Source organism: Trachurus japonicus, chromosome 22 (genome assembly GCF_045865225.1).
Source record: "Trachurus japonicus isolate A0001 chromosome 22, Traja_1.0".
NCBI classification, from domain to species: Eukaryota; Metazoa; Chordata; class Actinopteri; order Carangiformes; family Carangidae; genus Trachurus; species Trachurus japonicus.
In genome coordinates, this window is record NC_140928.1 from 7,230,614 (window position 1) to 7,249,429 (window position 18,816).

The window sequence follows — 18,816 nt, forward strand, 5'->3', positions numbered from 1 at the left end:
AAAAAAAAGTGAAAGAAGGAAAAGACTTCAGCTGTGGCCCCTGACCAGGCTGCAGCAGAGGATGGAAACTTTCAGCCTGTCTGACCCGAAACACACAAAAAAGACTTTGAGGCAAGGAAATAAAAGAAACAAGAAGAAAAACAAAAAAAAATGAAAGTCCAGACTGAGAAAATCTAAAACCTTGAAGCTCAAGAGATGCAACAGTGAAACTCTGCAGGTCGTCTGTGGCTCCTTTTTTCATACTAAAGATTCATTTTGGACTCTATAGCAGCGGAAAACTTTGACTTTGACTTTGTTTTCGAGACGCCTACGTGTCGCTGTCTCGGGACAAAAACTGAAAAAAACAAGAAAAAAAACAAACAAACACTAAGGATGCAAACGGACACATGAATCCATTGAACCCAGACGAGACGAGACGAGCGGACGTTGGCGTCTGTTGTTGCTCGTCCCGAATGCGGATGGCGTCGCTCTCAGCTGCTCCGCTCTTGCTCATGCCTTTTTTCTACAGGTGCTGCTTCTTTGCTCATAACAATCTGAACTTTGACTCCTCACCCCTCCTCTTCTCCCTCCTCTTCCTCCTCCTCCTCCTCTGGACTTAAAGGACCTCATCATCAACCAACGCCTTTTTCCTTCGCTCATGGACAGTCGCTTCTCCACCTTTCTTACTCTTCCTCTACTTTGTTCTTTCTTTTCTTTCCATCTCCGCCCTGTTTTCATGCTCTTTGGAGGTTTTTTTAAAGGTTTTACAGGTGTGTGTGTGTTGGCGTCATCACTACTCACAGCGCGGTGTTCGGAGGGTCACTTTTCACCACTGTTCAAGTCATCGCACGTGTTTTTTGTTTTGCGTTTTTAATCTTTAATCCTGTAAACTGAAAGCTCAGCTGCTGCCGTCACGCTGACATCTACAAATGTACTTCCTTTACAAACCAGTATTGAAACATCATGACATATCATTTGTCTACTCTAAAAAGACGAGGCTGGTGTTATTCTAGATTTTTTTTTTCTCCACCCATCGTCTCCATCTTGTTTGTGTCGCTCAGCTCAAGCTCATTGGTTCGCACTGACGGTGTAAAACTTAAAAAAACAACTGATTTTTATCAATGCTTACACTTGCTAAGAAGCTGGGACTACTTTTAGTGGCGGATTAATACACATTGGGTGCATTAGTGAATATTCCAGCTCCTCATAATTAAATACAGTGCTCATTTTGACAGTAATGAAGGTCAACAGTGACTTCTGTGTTTGACCGATCAGTAAAATCAGTTCTCGTCTCTTCAAAAAGATAAAATATATCATTTCCAGCCTCGTCTTTTTTGTGTTTGTTAGTTTGTTTTATCGCCTCAGCATCGTTGGTTTCATCTTTTGCATTATTGTTGCCAAGAAACATTTGTCTCACGTTAAAGAGAGCGTCGTTTCACATCAGTATTTGATTCTTTTCCCTTCATCTCATCCATTTTCTAACCTTTACAATGTTTTTCCTAAAGGCGTTTTTTTTTTTTTTTTGCTTTTTGTTTGTTTCTTTTTCGTTCTTCTCTCAGTAGCGAACGGATTGCTTTGACTGTTGATGCTTCGTGTTTGCGACCAGTTGTAGTTTAGCTGCTGTAAGAGCCAAGCACACGTGTGGGTGTTGATGTAAACTGGTCCCAGTGCAGAATAAGATAATAACGTGCCGTTGCGTTTTTAAAAAAAACAAAACAATAGATAGAAGACATTAAGCGTATACTACTATGCATTACCAGCCTTTATGAAGATTCTCCCTTTTTCTTATTTATGTGCTCGGTGTGGAGCTGTCAGATGCCAAAATATGTTTTTGTTTTTTTTGTGTGTGTGTGTGTGTATGTGTGGACAAGGCGGAGCTTCTCCTCTGTGGTGGTGCTGCGAGCTGAGAACTAAAGGTGGATTTAGAAAAGAAGAAAAAAACAAACAAACTCTTTAAATGTGGCAAAAGCTTGGTCTTTAAAATAATAGTTGGACGTTTTTGGGGGAATACGCTCACTCACGTTCCTGTGCCGAGTTAGACGAGAAGAGTTTTTGAAGCTACTTTAGTTCATAAGGTGACGTTGAAAGTGTAATTTCCAAAAATAAAAAATGTAAGTTATTGATAATTGACGTCAGATTTGAGACGATAAGGCGATGATGAAGTTGTCTGAACCATAACAAGATCCTGTTTGTAAGAGGAAGGAAGCTTTTAACACTTAGTACCTCAGTTTAATGTGTGTTGTTGTTGTTGTTCAGAGTCCATTTCACTTTCAGTTCAGTCAATTCAGGGACTTTTTTCTTCTCCTTCTTTCTCTAATTACAGGCATTAATAAACACTCCTGAATACTTTCACCCATAGACTGCTATGTTTATAATTGACTGAGCTTAAGGTTGAATGGCCAGCCATGCTGTATATTCACTGCTGCTTTTTTATTATTATTTCACTTATATTCACGAGCTCCTCGGAGAGAAGTGTCTTATCTGCCATTTTCACTTCAGGTAAAGCGACTAAAAGAGAAAAACCGGGTTCATTTTTATTAATAACTTTGTGTTTTTGTTAGGTTTTTTTTGTTTTGTTTTGTCATCAGTCCTCGTTCCTCTGTTTTTTTTTGTTTCGTTTTTTTAACCTGTTTCCTGCTGTGGCTCAAATGAATGTCCTCCGTCTGTTCTGTTGTTACCTGTGCACCGTCACCTCACAGCTAAAGAGGGGAGGGGAGGGGAGGGGGGTGAAGAAGAGACAAAAACATGTTGAACTGCTCGCACTGTTGTTTTCCTACATCGCTACACACACACACACAGGAAATAATCCCGACAATGATACTAAAGCGGTACTTATTATCACTGAAATAAAAAAAAGGTTAGCTTCTTTTGCACTGCTGACTCTTTGCTGTTTGTTTCCTGTGTTTTTTAAATGTTTTCACACTTGCACTGATGTGAGTTAACCACTAGGGGGCAGTCAGAGTCATCGCTGTAAACCAGTTCTGTTTCCTTGAGCAGAAACTTTTAAGAGATGAGAAAATAGTTCAGACAAATAAAAATGAATATTTATTTGTAGAGAGTGTCTGGTCCTGTTGGACTTCAGTCAAACAAAGTGTAAGAAAAATACATGACACATAATCAGACCAGCTGACACTTAAATCCTCAACTCAGTCTCTTCACAGATAATCGACAAACACTACAGCATCATCCACCACAATGAGGAACTAAACACAGTCATGTCTAGTCGAGTGAATGTCAATATTATTATTATTATTCAAGGATGCCTGTCTATGTAGATGTCCTCTATCCTTTAAAATGTCCCATAACTTCTTATTTTGATCTTATACTTCTATAAAAACCTGCAAGTCAACTTGTGCAGGTGTTTGTGTGACAGTCATGTGGTCGTCTGCACAACTAAACACAAATGTGAGGTTTTAAAGCTTTTAACGCCACATTGGTGAAAGCTGAAGGTGTTTTAAAACCTTGATACCACTGGAGCCATGCGTAGAGAAGTGTTTTTATGAACTGGCTCTTTGATATCAGTAACAATGGAAACCAAGATGACGTTTGTCTCATCGTGGATTGAGTTTCTTTAAAAGGATAGTTATATGTTTTGGCAAATTGGCCCATTGCCATAATCCCTATAGTCATAGCAGTAGGTTCGTTACCTGTCGGTGCAAGCTATTTTTAGAACGGTGGAGCAGAGCCGCGAGCTGCTCAGAGCTACGCTACAGAGACTAATGGGATTTCTTGGTTTCCCTCAACAAACTCATCAAATACACAATTCAACAACTCCAAAATGCTCTGGTGGACAAGTTGTGACCTGCACATTCAGCACACTATGAGATAATAACAGAACGTTACCAGACAGAGTTGTTTTAGAGGTAAATTCATGCAAAACCGATGATGCGCGTTCCTGTCGGGGACAGTTTTTCAGCAAACAGTTTTTGTATTTCCCTCTAAAACAACTCTGTCTGGTAACGTTCTGTTATTATCTCATAGCGTGGTGAATGTGCAGGTCACAACTTGTCCACCAGAGCGTTTTGGAGTTTTTGGATTGTGTATTTGATGAGTTTGTTAAGGGGAAACCAAGAAATCCCATGAGCCTCCGTAGCGTAGCTCTGAGCAGCTCGCCGCTCTGCTCCGCCGTTCTAAAAATAGCTTGCACTGACAATTAAAGGTAAAGGAACCTACTCCTAAAACTATAGGGATTATGGCAATGGGCCAATTTTCCAACACTGTTGAACTATCCCTTTAACTCGTTTTTGCTCCAGCTCCTCTCTGAGGCCTCTTCAGCCCATCGTTTCCCCTCCCTCTCTCTCTCTCCTCTCTCTCCTCTCTCAGGCTCTCTGCGCTCCAGAGGACCGAGCTTTCCTCGCCTGCAGCCGCTGGCTCTCCCGGCGCCGGTTGAGGACCTTGGTGGTGGCGCGGAGTTTCCGGAGCCTGAGGGCGCGGAGACGCAGCTGGAGGTCCTGAGGGATCTTCCCCCCTTTGGCCCGGATCTCCTTCAGCCTCTCGATGGGCGTCTTGGTGAGGGTGAAGTCGCAGATGGTTGCGTGCGGCTCCATCCCGACGCGGCACCGGCGCACCGACGGGAGGTAACCCAGGGCCAGGACCACCACGCGGTACTCGCCGGGGTTCAGGAGGCGCCAGTAGTCTCCGTCAGCGGCTGCAGGAGGTAAAAAGGTTGGAGGTTATAGGTCAGCACTCACTTCCTGTCAAGTTCAACACATTCACATAACCACAGTGTTTGCCAAGCCTTATAAACAGGGTTCCTACACAAGTATGGAATAGTATGGAATTTGATTTTATACATTTCCAGGTCTGGAAAAGTATGGAAAATGGAAACTATTGTATGGAAATATATTTATCTTAATACTTATCTGGGTTTGGTCTTATTCACATCATTATTTTGTATGCGCTATTGTACCTAGCTACAATCTCCTGGAAATGATTTGGTTACATAATGGCATACAAATTCAGAATAATGAAAACAAATGATTAATTGCATGATTTTTTAACATGATACACATCTATTTACTCAAATGTCACACATTATTTGAATTTTTTACTGAGTAGTCCGGAAATTAGGGTCTGGAAAAGTATGGAATTTGGAAATTTTAAATGTGTAGGAACCCTGTATAAAAAATCATTGCTGTGCTGCTCTGTTTGTGCTTTTGCTCTCGTTAATCAGTAACTACAGTTCCTCAAAATGCCAGAGAGCAGGAGTGAGCTGTAGGTTTGTGCAACAACACTTGTCGCAGAACAAGTGAATAAAGCTGCAGCATAAAGAAGAAACACAAAACTGTGCAGAAAAACTTAAAACTGTCCTGGTTTTCCCCTATAGAGCTGGACTAATATAGGATTTTTGGGGCCGACACCAATATTATGCATTAAAAAGTTAGGAAAACCAGTTAAAATTGGCCAATATCCCTAATTTATTTTGCAATAATGCCAGTTTTTTGTTCAAACACAAATGTAGAGGCTCAACATTTTACTGCTTAACACTATTATTCAAAGTGGCCTGGGTGCAGCACTGCTGTACACATTTGGGAAAATTAAATGAAATAAAATAACTAGCAACAAAGTCTATAATGGATGAATGAGACACTTTTTTCCCCTCACAAGCCCCCCTGTGTGGTGCAAACGCAGAGAAATGAGACCCTAACCCTCAAATCAGACGACTACGTTGTTTGGGTCCTGTTTTCCACAACAAACTTTTACCTGAGCCCACATATCAAATTATTAAAATATAGGCCTAACAGTTTTCCCTCTTTGGACTCATTCACATCGCTAAAGTGCAATGAAAATATCCCCATATTGTTTGTTTTTTTACATTCAGCTGATTTACACATAAAGAGCCTGTGATTTCTTAGAGATGGTTTCTGCAGATCTCCTCCTCTGATGTGAAAACTAAAAGTTGAGAAGAGAAGAAATGAAAACGGAGTCCTGAAATCTGCTGTCTGACCTGTTCGGATGTCGTGGTGGTGGTCCTCCACCCGGATTATCGCATCTGCAATCCCCTTCCTGGTCAGTTTGTCCCTCACCACACCTTTAATCCCTCTGTGAACCTGAGAGAAGACAAAACGCAGAAGTGTCACGACTCCAAACAGCAGAAACTAAACTATTTTTGTTATTATTATCACTTATAAATTATTAGAGATCAGCGTGTTTTGCTGCCGACCTGCTCCATGTAAATCAGCAGAGATTCCCTGTTGTTGTCCCACTCGGTGGGAAGTTCGCTGGCGTGAGGGAACTTATCACAGGACAGCTCCATCGTCACCTCGAAGCAGTTGGTGTGGAGGTAGCTGAAGTCGTTCATACCTGAGGAGAAACACACAGCGAGCAAACATTAAAAACAAACAGGAACAAAAATACAAATACGCTGAAGCTGCTTCAGGAGATGAACAGTTGGAGTTATCTGATAGACAATTTGATTTTCAGGTGAGGTTATAGCATGAGAGAGAACTAAAGGATTAAAAACAAATAAAGAATTTGATATATCTCTCTTGAATCTCTGTGTGTGCATACCAGATCTTTAATAAAAATACAAAACTCAAAGGTTAATTCAACTAAAATATGTGAGATTAAGTACTAAATCCTTTAATTTTCCACTTTAAAACACCTTTTCCCTGCTAATCCGATTTATGTGCATGGGATTAGTATCCTCTAATTGGAAAATGACTGAATTAGATCCTTTAGAGAACATTATACCCATAAAAGATGGTTAATATCTTTGGTATTTAAGACTCACTGCCGGGGACGGTGTGCCAGGCTCCGCCGTTGATGATGTTGTTGTGCTTCTGGAAGTCGTCGTAGTGGCATCGGCGGCGCTCGGGGTTGGCCATCACCAGGTTGGTGGAGGCGTAGACGGTGGCGAGCCAGCGGAAGAAGGCGTCGTCCGGCGTGGGCGTGTTTTCGTGAGGGGCCCAGTCCCGGGTGCAGTCGAAGGGGTAGACCACCACCAGATCTCCGCCGTGCAGGTTGGCGCTGAGCACGAAGGGGATGTCCTGCATCCAGCTGATGACGGCACGGGTCTCTGGTGCAACCTGGGGGTAAAAGTACAAAGATTTAGATAAGATAAGATAAAATTGGATTGTTGGGGTTCATTAGATGATTAATGGGTAATTTTATTTATTTATTTAGTATAATTAAAGGGATAGTTCACCCAAAATTAAAATTTCACTCATTATCTACTCACCCTCATGTCGACTAAGAGCTGTGAGAATTTTCAGAATTGTCCTCCGTGGCTTCCCTGAGTTACGGGAGGGTCCGCGCAGCAGTATTTGTCCATATAATGGTTGTCAATGGATACCAACTTTCTTCGTTCAAAAAGAAACACCAAAAAACATCCAAATACCTCCATACTGCTCGTCTGTAATGTCCCTCTTGTATTGAAGCCCCGACGTGAGAAATTGTTGCGCCGGTCAGTGCAAATCTGCACTGACACAGGAAGAGCAGTGAACCGAGACACTGGGAGCTTCCGCTACAAACAAGCTTAAAATATAGACTTATTTAATTTTTTTCGGAACAATTTCTCATGTTGGGGCTTCAATACAAGACGGACATTACAGACTAGCAGCATGGAGGTATTTGGATGTTTTTTGGTGTGTCTTTTTGGACGAAGAAAGTTGGTATCCATTGACAACCATTATATGGACAAATAGTGCTGCGCGGACCCCCCCGTAACTCAGAGAAGGGACGGAGGACTCTGAAAATTCTCACAGCTCTTAGTCGACATGAGGGTGAGTAGATAATGAGTGAAATTTGAATTTTGGGTGAACTATCCCTTTAAGTTGTTTTTGCCTTAATGAGGTGTTTGGCCTTTAATGGTTAAATAAAAGAATTTAGAGGCTCAAATTATAGATGACCTTTATTGTGAAGGTCTTTCACAACACTTTGTAAACTTCTTTCTCACAAATAAATGTAGTGAAGTCAACAGTGTAGTGTTTCCTCTGACATGTTCTCAAGTATTAAACCACCTAAAAAGCAAAACCTCAAGTAAAGTACCTCAAAAATAAGTATGTCCTTTGTGTTCAAGCTGGTAATGTAATTGATAATTTTTAATGAGTCACAAGGTTTTTCCTGACAAAAACCTTTCACATGCTCATGTAAAAACTTTAAACACAACTGTATATTCATGTGCAGAGATTTGTATGAAAATTATGCTTTCAAATTGAAATGTAATCGTATTCGAAGGCAGGATGTTCGTCTTTAACAAGGAAACTGTCTCCAAATACAGAGTGACAGTCCTCAGACTTCCAGGAAAACCCACATTTCTTTTTTTTTGTGGGACTCGAAATTATTTCCTGCGTTGCCATTAAAGTGGAACCAGTCAGGAACAAAAAAGTGTTTCTCAGTGTGACCTACATTTGTGCTCAAACTGAGCTGAAAACATCTGAACTATTACAGTTTTAGCTCGGCTGTGTGGTGCAGTTGTCTTTGGCTCAGTATCCGTTGGTAATATTTGCCACAGCAGAGTATTTTTGGTTTTTTCACTCTTGACGCAATAGTTGAATCTTTTTTCCACCAGTTAATTCTTAATAAAAACAACCAGGTGGCGCTAAAGGAAGACACTTCTTAAAGGGATAGTTCAACATTTTGGCAAATCGGCCCATTGCCATAATCCCTATAGTCATAGCAGTAGGTTCGTTACCTTTAATTGTCGGTGCAAGCTATTTTTACAACAGTGGAGCAGAGCCGCAAGCTGCTCAGAGCTACTCTACGGAGGCTCATGGGATTTCTTGGTTTCCCTCATCAAACTCATCAAATACACAATCCAACAACAACTCTAAAACGCTCTGGTGGACAAGTTGTGACCTGCACATTCACCACGCTATGAGATAATAACAGAACGTTACCAGACAGAGTTGTTTTAGAGGTAAATTCATGCAAAACCGCTGATGTACGTTCCCGTCTGGGGCAGTTTTTCATCAAGCAGTCTCTGCATTTTCCTCTAAAACAACTCTGTCTGGTAACGTTCAGTTATTATTTCATAGCGTGGTGAATGTGCAGGTCACAACTTGTCCACCAGAGCATTTTGGAGTTGTTGGATTGTGTATTTGATGAGTTTGATGAGGGAAACCAAGAAATCCCATGAGCCTCCGTAGCGTAGCTCTGACCAGCTCGCGGCTCTGCTCTGCCGTTCTAAAAATAGCTTGCACCGACAATTAAAGGTAACAAACCTACTGCTATGACTATAGGGATTATGGCAATGGGCCAATTTGCCAAAATGTTGAACTACCCCTTTAAATGCGACACATGCAAGTGTGCTGATAGTTGGACAACTGCAGCTGCTCGTCGTCCTTACCATGGCGTCCTCCTTGGTGTAGTACTCTGGGATGGGGATGTAGTGGTTGGGGACTTTGGACGGATCTGCTGCCGCCTCCATCGCGTCCCACATGATGTTGTTCAGGTCGGGGAAGTTGTGATTCAGGTCGATTCCCTCGAAGCTGTACCGTCCTTCAGCCCAGTGGGCCTCTGAGCCCTGAGGTCAGAAAAACACAGAGGGACGGATCGGTGAAGACGATGAGACAGATAGAGGAGGACGTATGTAGAGAGATAATCACACCTCCTTCCTTCCTTCCTTCCTGTTGTCTCACATTAATAAAATGTCTCTGGATGAATGATGGAGGTAGCTGGGTGGTGACTAACAGACGAGATGTGGGCTGCACATTTTTGCAAGTTGCATTTGGCAAGTGGCATTTTTCCAGTTAAGAGTTGATGTTCTTCAAAAGGTCATAGATCACACTGAGGGAGTTTTACAAACCACAGTTCACGTAGATCAGACACGCTGCAGACAGCCGGGCTTTATCTCACAGTGAATCTACAGCTCTTATTAGGTTGATGATTTTTTTCTTTATTGCAAACACAGACAAACCTCAACCTTTAACCGGTTTGCAGACTCTTCTGTAAACCATCTCCCACCTTCTCATAAGCTGCTTCATATCCGTCAGGGTTCATGGAGCAGGAGGTGAGTTCGTGTCTCAGTGACCAGTGTGTGTGTGTGTGTGTGTGTGTGTGTGTGTGCATGTCTACCTTTTGCAGCAAACATTTCCACTAAAAGCAGTTTGCACAGCAAGTCAGGGCTTCACAATCCCACCTTAAAAACCACCGTCCACAAATAAAGGAACTTTTTTTAAAAACTGAATTATAAAAATATTTATTTAATGGACATTTAATTGACATATAATCTGCAAAAAATATCAATTTACTGTGAGCTAAATAAACTAAGTAATCAGACCTATGTGACCTCTGTGATCGTGCAGCTTTTATCCAAATGGTCAAATCTGGAAGACCACTGTTTTCTGTTAAGACTCTCCTTTTAAAGGAGACATATTTTGCCCCTTTTCTACAAATTAAAATAGTTCCCAGGTGTCTTAAAGACATGTCTGTGATATGCTTCAGTCAAAATACCCCAAGGATCAAACATCACAGCACTTTTCATCCTCTCAAAACAGCCCTATTCAGAACGGCCTGTTTCAGTGTCCGTCCCTTTAAATGCAAATGAGCCACATATATTATGCAAAGTCAAAAACTAGTGACATCATTGTATGACAACTGAGGGAACAGCTCTTAAACCCACATGGATTTTTATCCCAGGGAGCCTAAAAATTACAGATCTTTTTTGTTAATTCTCACATTTTGGGGGCCAGAAGGCAAGACAAACACCCTATGCATATGTCCCCTTTAAACCATCACCCACCTTCTCATAAGCTGCTTCATATCCGTCAGGGTTCATGGAGGGCAGGAGGTGAATTCGCGTCTCGGTGACCAGTCGTACGACGCGCTGGTTGCCTCTCTTGTACTCCCTGCACAAGTACTGCATCAGGTTGAGGACCAGCTCTCGACCGAGCACCTCGTTCCCGTGCATCCCAGCCACATAGCGAAACTCGGGCTCGCCTGCCAAGAGTAACAGAAATAAAACCTAGAGAGTCACTTTACCTGCCAAGCAACACATGTGCAAAGACACAACCAACCTGGAGTTTTTTTTTTTTGGTTTTGTTCTGCAGGTCAGAGTGAAAAACCTAGAGGCACATGAGGAATATTGAACATCTTAGATAAAACTTTAAAACCATGTGTATTGTGTTGGGCAACAGTGTACAGCACTTTGCCAATAATCACACGTGTATTGGCCAGACTTGATGGCCAGACATTCCTGAATATAAAAACGTTAAAAAAAAAAACACACACTTGGTACATGAACATGTTCTCGTAACTTTGGGGAAAAAAAAGAAGTGTTGCCACTGTCGTGCTTCTTCTCGGATCTGGCACCAAATCAAACAACAGAACCGCTCATAATTGAAGTTGTTGGGTTTTGTTGACAGCTGTTGACACTTAAGCAACATAAAAGCAGAAGGACATTTGAAGTGTGTTTATGCCTTTCTCACCAAGAGCAAAGAAAGACAAGCTGGAGATGTTCTCCACTTAATTTATTTTAACTTTCTTGGCAGACGTGGAGCGGCCACAATCCCCTGCATCTGAAGACAATATCTCAATGTTTGGGAGTTGAGTTTGCAGTCTCTAATTTCAAACTATTATCAGTTTGTTTATACGAGAGAGAGGCCTCCTCTACGAGCCTCCCTGTGTGGTGCCGCTGCACAGACACCAGGGCTGTATAAACACTTGAAAACGTTGAACTTGGGTCCCGGAGCTGCTAAACTTTATAGAAACATGAGGAGTTCTGGTCTAGAAACTTGGACTCACAAGAGAAAAGTTCACCCATTCATACCGAGCTCGTGTTTGCCGGGGTTGTCTGAGATCTCCATGACGTAGAGCTTGAAGCCCGTGTAGCTCCTCCCGATGGTGTAGATGCGGGTGATGTCCGGACACGCCTCCGTCACAGACTTCATGAGCTTCATGAGACAAATCAAAGAGTTAAATGTAAACTCTAAAATGGAAAAGTCTGCAAACTGTTATTAGGACTGTGAGTAAAATCCTTGGCATTAGCTTTAGGGGGGAACGAGGAACCAAAGTTACTCATCATCGGCTGCTCTGACCTTTCTCATCTCTTTGTAGTTGTGGTGTCTGAAGTCCAGAGAGTCCTTTGATCCTTCACCTCGCTCTGAGTGGTAGGGGTCTGTTGGATCTGAGAGGAAATAACACATGAGGTTTTATATTTCAACAGGTTGGTGTCAGCCAATCAGAGGAAAGGAAGCTCCGAGCCTCTGTTCTGATTGGATAGTGATTAGTCAAATAGAAATAGAGTAGATTTTTAGTTAAACTGTTGGAGAAAACAAATCCGGCAAGGTGGGCGGGGCTTGGTGATTGCTTTGTTGTGACATCACAAAGTTACAGGAAGTCCTGACAGCTCGTTTTTAAAGGGATAGTTCAACATTATGGCAAATTATCCTATCACCATAATCCCTAGCAGTAGGTTCGTTACCTTTAATTATCGGTGCATGTTGTTTTGAGATCAGCGGGGCAGAGACGTGAGCTGCTCAGTGAACACAATGGAGGTGAATGGTACAGGTCCCCTGTCCCTCATCAAACTCATCAAATACACAATCCAACAACTCCAAAACGCTCTGGTGGACAAGTTGTGACCTGCACATTCACCACGCTATGAGATAATCATGTAACATTATGAGACGGAGTTGTTTTAGAGGCAAATACAACCGGAACTACATTTCAGACATGGCTGCTGGGCAGATAATGGCTGATAGTTCAGAGTATTTGATTCATTTCTCATAATGTTACATAAATATACATGATTATCTCATATCTCACTGAGCAGCTCACGGATCTCAGAACAACATGCACCGATAATTAAAGGTAACGAACCTACTGCTATGACTATAGGGATCATGGTGAGAGGAGAATTTGCCAAAATGCTGAACTAGGTCATTTTCATTTCTCTGTGAATTAGGTTTTGATACTAGTAAGCTGTTGCACATGGAAATCTGACTTTTACGCAATGTGGGTCATTTAACACATTAGTCACTGTAAACATGTCTGTCTTCAGACAAACCCTTACAGTGACTCATTATTACCCAGAACCTGAAACATCTGCACCACAGTGTTCTTGCCTACCGTTGACACGACAGCCCAGGATCTCGGCCCTGAGGCAGACGGTGCCGTTGAAGTACCAGGTCTGCGGGTTGATGCGGATGTAACGGGCGGCGGTGGGAACAGGAAGAAGTGCGAGCACCGGAATCTCTGGATGCTGGTTCCCTTCAAATATCTGCACAATGTAACAGTGTAACAGCACATTATAGATCTGTTGCAACATTCAAACCAGTAACTGGGTTTAACTGCTCTATTGCAACACTTTCCTCTAATATTTTTGTTCATGGTTCATATTTTACTTTGGCACAAACTCTTTAAAATCTGTTTTCCATCAGCATGAGGCCCGCTGGTCACGGCTGGTAGGCTACATTCCTTAAAATCTGAAAATGCAAAATATAGCTCTCTTACCGCTTCGACCGTCCCATTCATGCAGGTTTGCCAGTTCATGGTGTCGTTGCTCAGCTGCACTTTGTAGCTTTCGACCCAGTCCAAACTACACAACAGCGAACAGGAAGAAGAACGAGAATCAGCTGTTTATCAAGAACAGCGTGCTCTGTCTTTGTTACACAGGACAGTTTTCACTTTCCAGATGTGTGCAATAATCGCTTATCAGCAAATTATTCAGCGATTTCAGTCATTTTGTTGTGTAATGATTGTGTTGTTTTTTTTAAATTTCTGAGACAGAAACTCCTCAGACTTTTAATCTTGATACTACCTGACCTCCAGATGGAGTTTCGGCCTTGCAGGATGACGCCGGTGAACAGGGTGAGGTGGAGAGCGTCCACCTGCAGCCACTGGTTCTTGTCTTTATAAGCTGCACACCAGGCTCCATCGTGCATGTCCCCATCCTCAATACCAGACTAACAAAAAAAAAAAAAGACAGAGAGGAAAAAAATCATGTTAAACAGAATTTTTTTGTCAACTGCAGAAGCCATTAAACCGGCCGTAAATGCTTCTGGCTCTGCGTCTATTGCATAACACTTTGCCATTGACCTGATTGGAAAATAATTGCTTTCAGACTGTAGACTGCAGAACAAGAGGTGGGGGGGGGGGTGGCAGGGATATTGAATAACACTTCTGGCATTTTGCTGAAATTGAAAAACTACATAAAAGTTTCTAGCAATGACACAACTTCAACTGCAAATCCAGTCACTGCAGTTTTTATTACAGTGGTAATTTTACACGCAAATAAAAGCACTGGAAAAGAAAAAGACGTCGACTGTGGGTGATTTACTTCACTTTATAGTCCATTAGCTTCAGAAATGTGCAGTGGAAATGATGGATAGAAATAAAATACACTTAACAGGAGCAGAATGAGTGAGATAATCTACTCTGATTAGGTCGATTTGTACATTTTCATATTGAAAACATAAAGTAAAGTCAGAGTGTTAAGCTAAAGATAACCCAAAGTAAAAGCAGCTACAACTGAACAGCTGATACTTTTACAAAGACCAAGAATGAATAAAAACATGAACTAAAGTTTTCCCCTGTTTGTTATTCCAGTCGTCCTTTTGGAGCTGAAACAATAAGTGTATTGATCGGTCAGTTGATCAGCTTCACCACATTGGATCACCATGAAAACTCTGTGCAAACATTCATGGATTAAAACCACTGACCTGGACTTTTTCTTAGTCTTGTTCCAGCCAAAATGCCAAAAATGTGATGAGTCCAGCCTGAATCATGCAGAAATGTGCTTCTTTTCTTTGTCTTACACAATAGCACTTTGAGTGTCTTTGGGGTTTTTAACTGTTGTTTCCACAGAAAACAAGTATGATGTTGTGTTCGGCCTTTTGAGGTTATTGGAACTTTTCTTGCAGCTTTTTCTCAAATATATCAATAGGTACTTTTCTTTTTTTTTGTTTGATTATCTTTCAGTTTCTTTCCAAATAACAAAATATCTCTCATCGTGCACAGTGATACCGCGAATCTGCCCACATCCTGTCCACATGAGTTTGCATCCTGCTCTTAAATTAAAACCAAACAAACTCAGAATCTGTTCTTTAAACTTTTGTGTTTGATCCAGATCTCCACTGACTGACCTGGATGTTCAGCCTTCCCTTGTGAGGACCCAGGCCCGTCCGCTGGTAGGAAGAGGCTGTGAGCTGGCCGTCGTCGACCCGCAGGGACTCCAGGCCGAGGGGAGGACAGTCTGGAAGGAAAAAAAGAAGAAAAGAGGAGCAATTATGAGATAAACATCATCTGTGGGTTTGCCTGTGCTCGTCTGGAGATGCTGAGGGAAACAGAAACAGCTCAGGGACCGAGTGCTGAAGGGTTAAACGCTCTCACTCTCTTTCTCTCTGAGTAAGCAAACACACGGCTGATGTAACATGAGGTCCCAGAGGTTGTTATGTGGAATATCTCTAATCATCCTGGGTCAGTTCAGTGGAAGTTTTGGAGGCCCTCTCCCTCTTCCTCCTCCTCCTCCTCCTTCTTGCTCCTCTGGTGGAAACTGCAGATAAGTGATCTGTGGAGGGTTTGAATGTAATCCGAGACAAAGTTTAGGGGCCAAGAGTGAAAGAGTCAAACCTTCAGTCGAGCAGGAAGACGAGATCTGCAGCTGCAGGGTATTTTACGGCTTTGGGAACAAGCAAAAACATTCCCATCAGTCACGACCACCACTACTCTCACTGGCAGCTCAAAACAGCTTTTGTTTTGAGCTGCACAAGTTGATTTTAATTATGAAGTAGCCTAATATTTAAAAAAAAAAAAAAAGAAGAAAGAAATCTGGACTGGTCTGGTTTTTTAGGTTAGAGGTTAAACGATTACAGAAAATAAGCAGGAAAAGTGGTTGTAAAGAGGATCTGACTTAGATACTTCTCCTGCAGATAAAACTAATTCAAATGAGCTGTAGCAATATTTACTATAATAAAAAGCAACTTTTGTTTATAATTCCTCTGTATTTCCATAAACAATGTGATTATAAGTTGATTTTTGCTTTGCAGCTTTACACAGGCTGCACTTAGCACTTAGCACATTAGAGTTAAATCAGAGGCTCAGTGGGTCCCTGAAGGCATCGTTATTTTAATTGCACTTAGCTTCTTATTTAATTCACAATATAAAATGGGTTTAATTAGCTTCAAGTCTCTGCGGTTTCACATGTAAAGTAAAAGTGGACCACTTGGCAGACGTCCAGGTGAGAGTGTAGTGATCATTGTTTCTTACCCAGTCCAGGTTTCTTAGCTTCCTCCTTGCTGTCATCTTTCTCCTCTTCTTCCTCTTCACTGTCTTTGTTTGTGTTTAGTTTGCTGTCCAGCTGTTTCCCTGTGCCAGCGGCGGCGGTGGATAACTTTGTCTGCGCTGTAGTGGGAGCGGCTCCGGCTCCTCTGCTCTGATCCTCCTCAGTGACAGACTTGGTCCAGTTCACGCCGGTCCCAGTTGTAGCAGCCGTGATGTTGTTAGATACTGAAGATATCTGGTTCGCTGCATCGTCTATCAGCGTCTTGGCTGCACCGACAAATCCTCCCAGAAAAACCACTGCAGCCAACAACATGCACAATGACTTTTCCATCTTGTTCTCTTTTGTCTGCTGCTGCTGCTGCTGCTACTGCTGCAGGAGTGGTGAGGGAGAAGAGAAAAAAAAAAAAAAATTCCCCCGGCCGGTTTATGTGGAGATGTCAGAGCCAGACCTCCATCCATATCCCTCCTCCTCCTACTCCTCAATCCCACTTCCCTCCCTCCCTCTCTCTCACCTCCCTCCCACATTTCCAGCTGAAGTCCTGAAGTGAAAAGTTATAATTTGATTTTTTTTAAAGAAAAAAAAAGGACTTGTGCATGAATCCAGTTTACATAATGTGAGTTATGTGCGCAGCAGTGACCTATATGCTTCAGCAGCCAAAGTAAATGTACAGAAAGTTCACATTGTTGAACAACTAAATTTGTATTCTTACACTTTTTTTAATAGCAGGATGAAAGAAGAACATATTAAGTGATCAAAACGAACAATTAAAGTCAATAAATTCATTTGAAAACAGCAAAAGTAAGCCTAACATAAAGACATCCTGCTATATCTTAAATACTTTTCCCATTATTAATCAGTCTTTTTAATTACTATCAATGAAAATATCCTAAAATGTAAGATTAACTTTATTAATCAGATCGGGAAATGAAACTCCTGTGTTTTCAGAAGAGCATCTGCTGCCTTTACATTCCTGAAACACCCTCCCACCCTCTGAGAAATGTTCCTTGTTCTTCTCTGTAACGGTGCCAACATCATTTCCAGCCTGTTGTGTGTCCATCTCCTGCTGGAAGCTTTGACATTTCTTCAGAAGAAGCCTTGTCTCGTTTCCTGAAAAAGAAAAAAAAAAGAAAGAAAAAAAGCCCAAATGCAAAACAGCTGGGACAATAATGTAAACTGTCTAAAATGATAATATGAAGAAAAAAGCAGACATCTAAATGTTGTTTATGCGCCTGTGATTTATTGCAGCAGCAGAACTGTGACCTGCATGTAAAGACAGATTACAGCAAATATGACAAATTTGAACTGTTTGTTGAACTGCATCCACATCTGTGTTGCATTTTAAGTTTCGCTGTCTTGACACTAACGCAGCTTTTCTTTTACTCACTTGGCTGTCATTATGCAGTAAATCTGGTAAATGACGTTGTTTTTTCAATGCAAGATGACATGCAGAAGAACAAGGAGTGACTGTGCATGAACCTTGTATCCAGATGTTCTCTATACTTGTATATGTTGTGCTTGTATACATGCGGTGCAGTGAGGCTGCATTTGTTTGTGTTCTCAGCTTTGGCTCTTGGCCTTTCTGAGAGTTTGTTAATGAGCCTCTCCTCAGCAGCTCATGCAGGTCGTCCTCTGCCACATAGTTCATGGTGGAAATGCTCCAAGTGCTGCTGCTGCTCCTCCGGACTGTTCAATGTCAGTTATGTTGTCCATAAAATAACAGAGACAGAGGGAGGGACTGAAACGTGAGAGATGTAAACACTGTACAGACCCGGCTCAGCTGTATATATTAAAATATCCATAACACATGAGCACATAAAGTAAACATATCAAGAAGCTTTGTGGTTTTAGCTCTGGTACAAGTCCTTCACAAATAAAGGAGGAGCCTCATCTACTATAAGTTCAATGTAGAAACTGTCTTGATTTTCTAAGTAAAAATTTAAATTAATATCTATTATAACATTTGATGTTGAGGTACTAATGGAGTCAAATATACGTTAACCAAATGTGGTATGAGAAGCGACTTCCTTCCTATGTAGAGATGAAAAACGCGGCCAGGCATCTGCTCACCCACACAATCAGGAAATGTACTTTCTTAGTCATCTATAATCTCTGCCTCAGAAAAATTGCAGTGATGGCAGCGATAACGGTGTAGCTACATTGTAGCTAAGCCAACACATTCAAATGGTTTCTTCTGAGAAATTATTCATTAGTAATTTATTTGCTTAAACGTTGTGATTATCAGTTTGAGTCAGAGAGAGTCAGTTTGTTGCCTGAGAGCAAGGGGAAGCAGTGAAATAAAGACCACAGATGGAAGATAAACATGAATGCACATGCTCCACATGCAGGTACAATAAACATTCGGGTTTGTGAAAGACTCTCTGAGAATAGTTTCTATTAAATTTACTTTTTTTGTACCATGCTTATTTGTACCATGAGATTGAACATATATATTTTATTTAACATACAACAAAGAAATAATGTCAAACTTAATTCATAAAGAGGGTCTGGCTCACATTCCCCAGCAGATAGAAATAATTCATTGAGCTCTAACAATATAAAAAGGGGAAAAAATGTATCTACTCTCATAAATGTAAAGACCATTTTTATTTATACATTTCTATATTATTATTATTATTGCTCTTGTTGTTGTTGTTGTTGTAACTATATGTACT

General features: G+C 41.4%; 1 protein-coding gene across 2 annotated transcripts; it reads right to left on the reverse strand.

The window, feature by feature from the left end:
- Positions 1-4,242: 4,242 nt before the first annotated feature.
- Positions 4,243-16,524, reverse strand: cpxm1a (carboxypeptidase X (M14 family), member 1a). 2 transcript variants are annotated; one of them, XM_085767395.1, is made up of 13 exons: positions 16,129-16,524; positions 15,006-15,115; positions 13,687-13,826; positions 13,375-13,459; positions 12,991-13,141; positions 11,958-12,046; positions 11,690-11,813; positions 10,664-10,860; positions 9,269-9,445; positions 6,713-7,007; positions 6,143-6,282; positions 5,927-6,029; positions 4,243-4,627 (listed from the first exon to the last, which is right to left on the reverse strand). In XM_085767395.1, the coding sequence occupies exons 1-13, from the start codon at positions 16,472-16,474 to the stop codon at positions 4,299-4,301; spliced, it is 2,286 nt and encodes a 761-aa protein (XP_085623521.1). In that variant the 5' UTR covers positions 16,475-16,524; the 3' UTR covers positions 4,243-4,298. The 2 variants fall into 2 exon arrangements, with proteins under 2 accessions (XP_085623521.1, XP_085623520.1); XM_085767394.1 differs by having other exon boundaries at positions 4,252-4,627; positions 9,269-9,438; positions 10,654-10,860; positions 16,129-16,522.
- Positions 16,525-18,816: the final 2,292 nt, after the last annotated feature.

What these genes read in the sequence shown, in the direction of transcription:
- cpxm1a (XM_085767394.1), bottom strand. Translation starts at nt 16,474, where the DNA reads ATGGAAAAGTCATTGTGCATGTTGTTGGCTGCAGTGGTTTTTCTGGGA. An exon ending in AGCTAAGAAACCTGGACTGG is followed by an intron (nt 15,116 to 16,128) that starts GTAAGAAACAAT and finishes TTTTCCTTCCAG; the next exon opens with ACTGTCCTCCCCTCGGCCTG. An exon ending in CTGGCACACCGTCCCCGGCA is followed by an intron (nt 6,283 to 6,712) that starts GTGAGTCTTAAA and finishes GTTTCTCCTCAG; the next exon opens with GTATGAACGACTTCAGCTAC.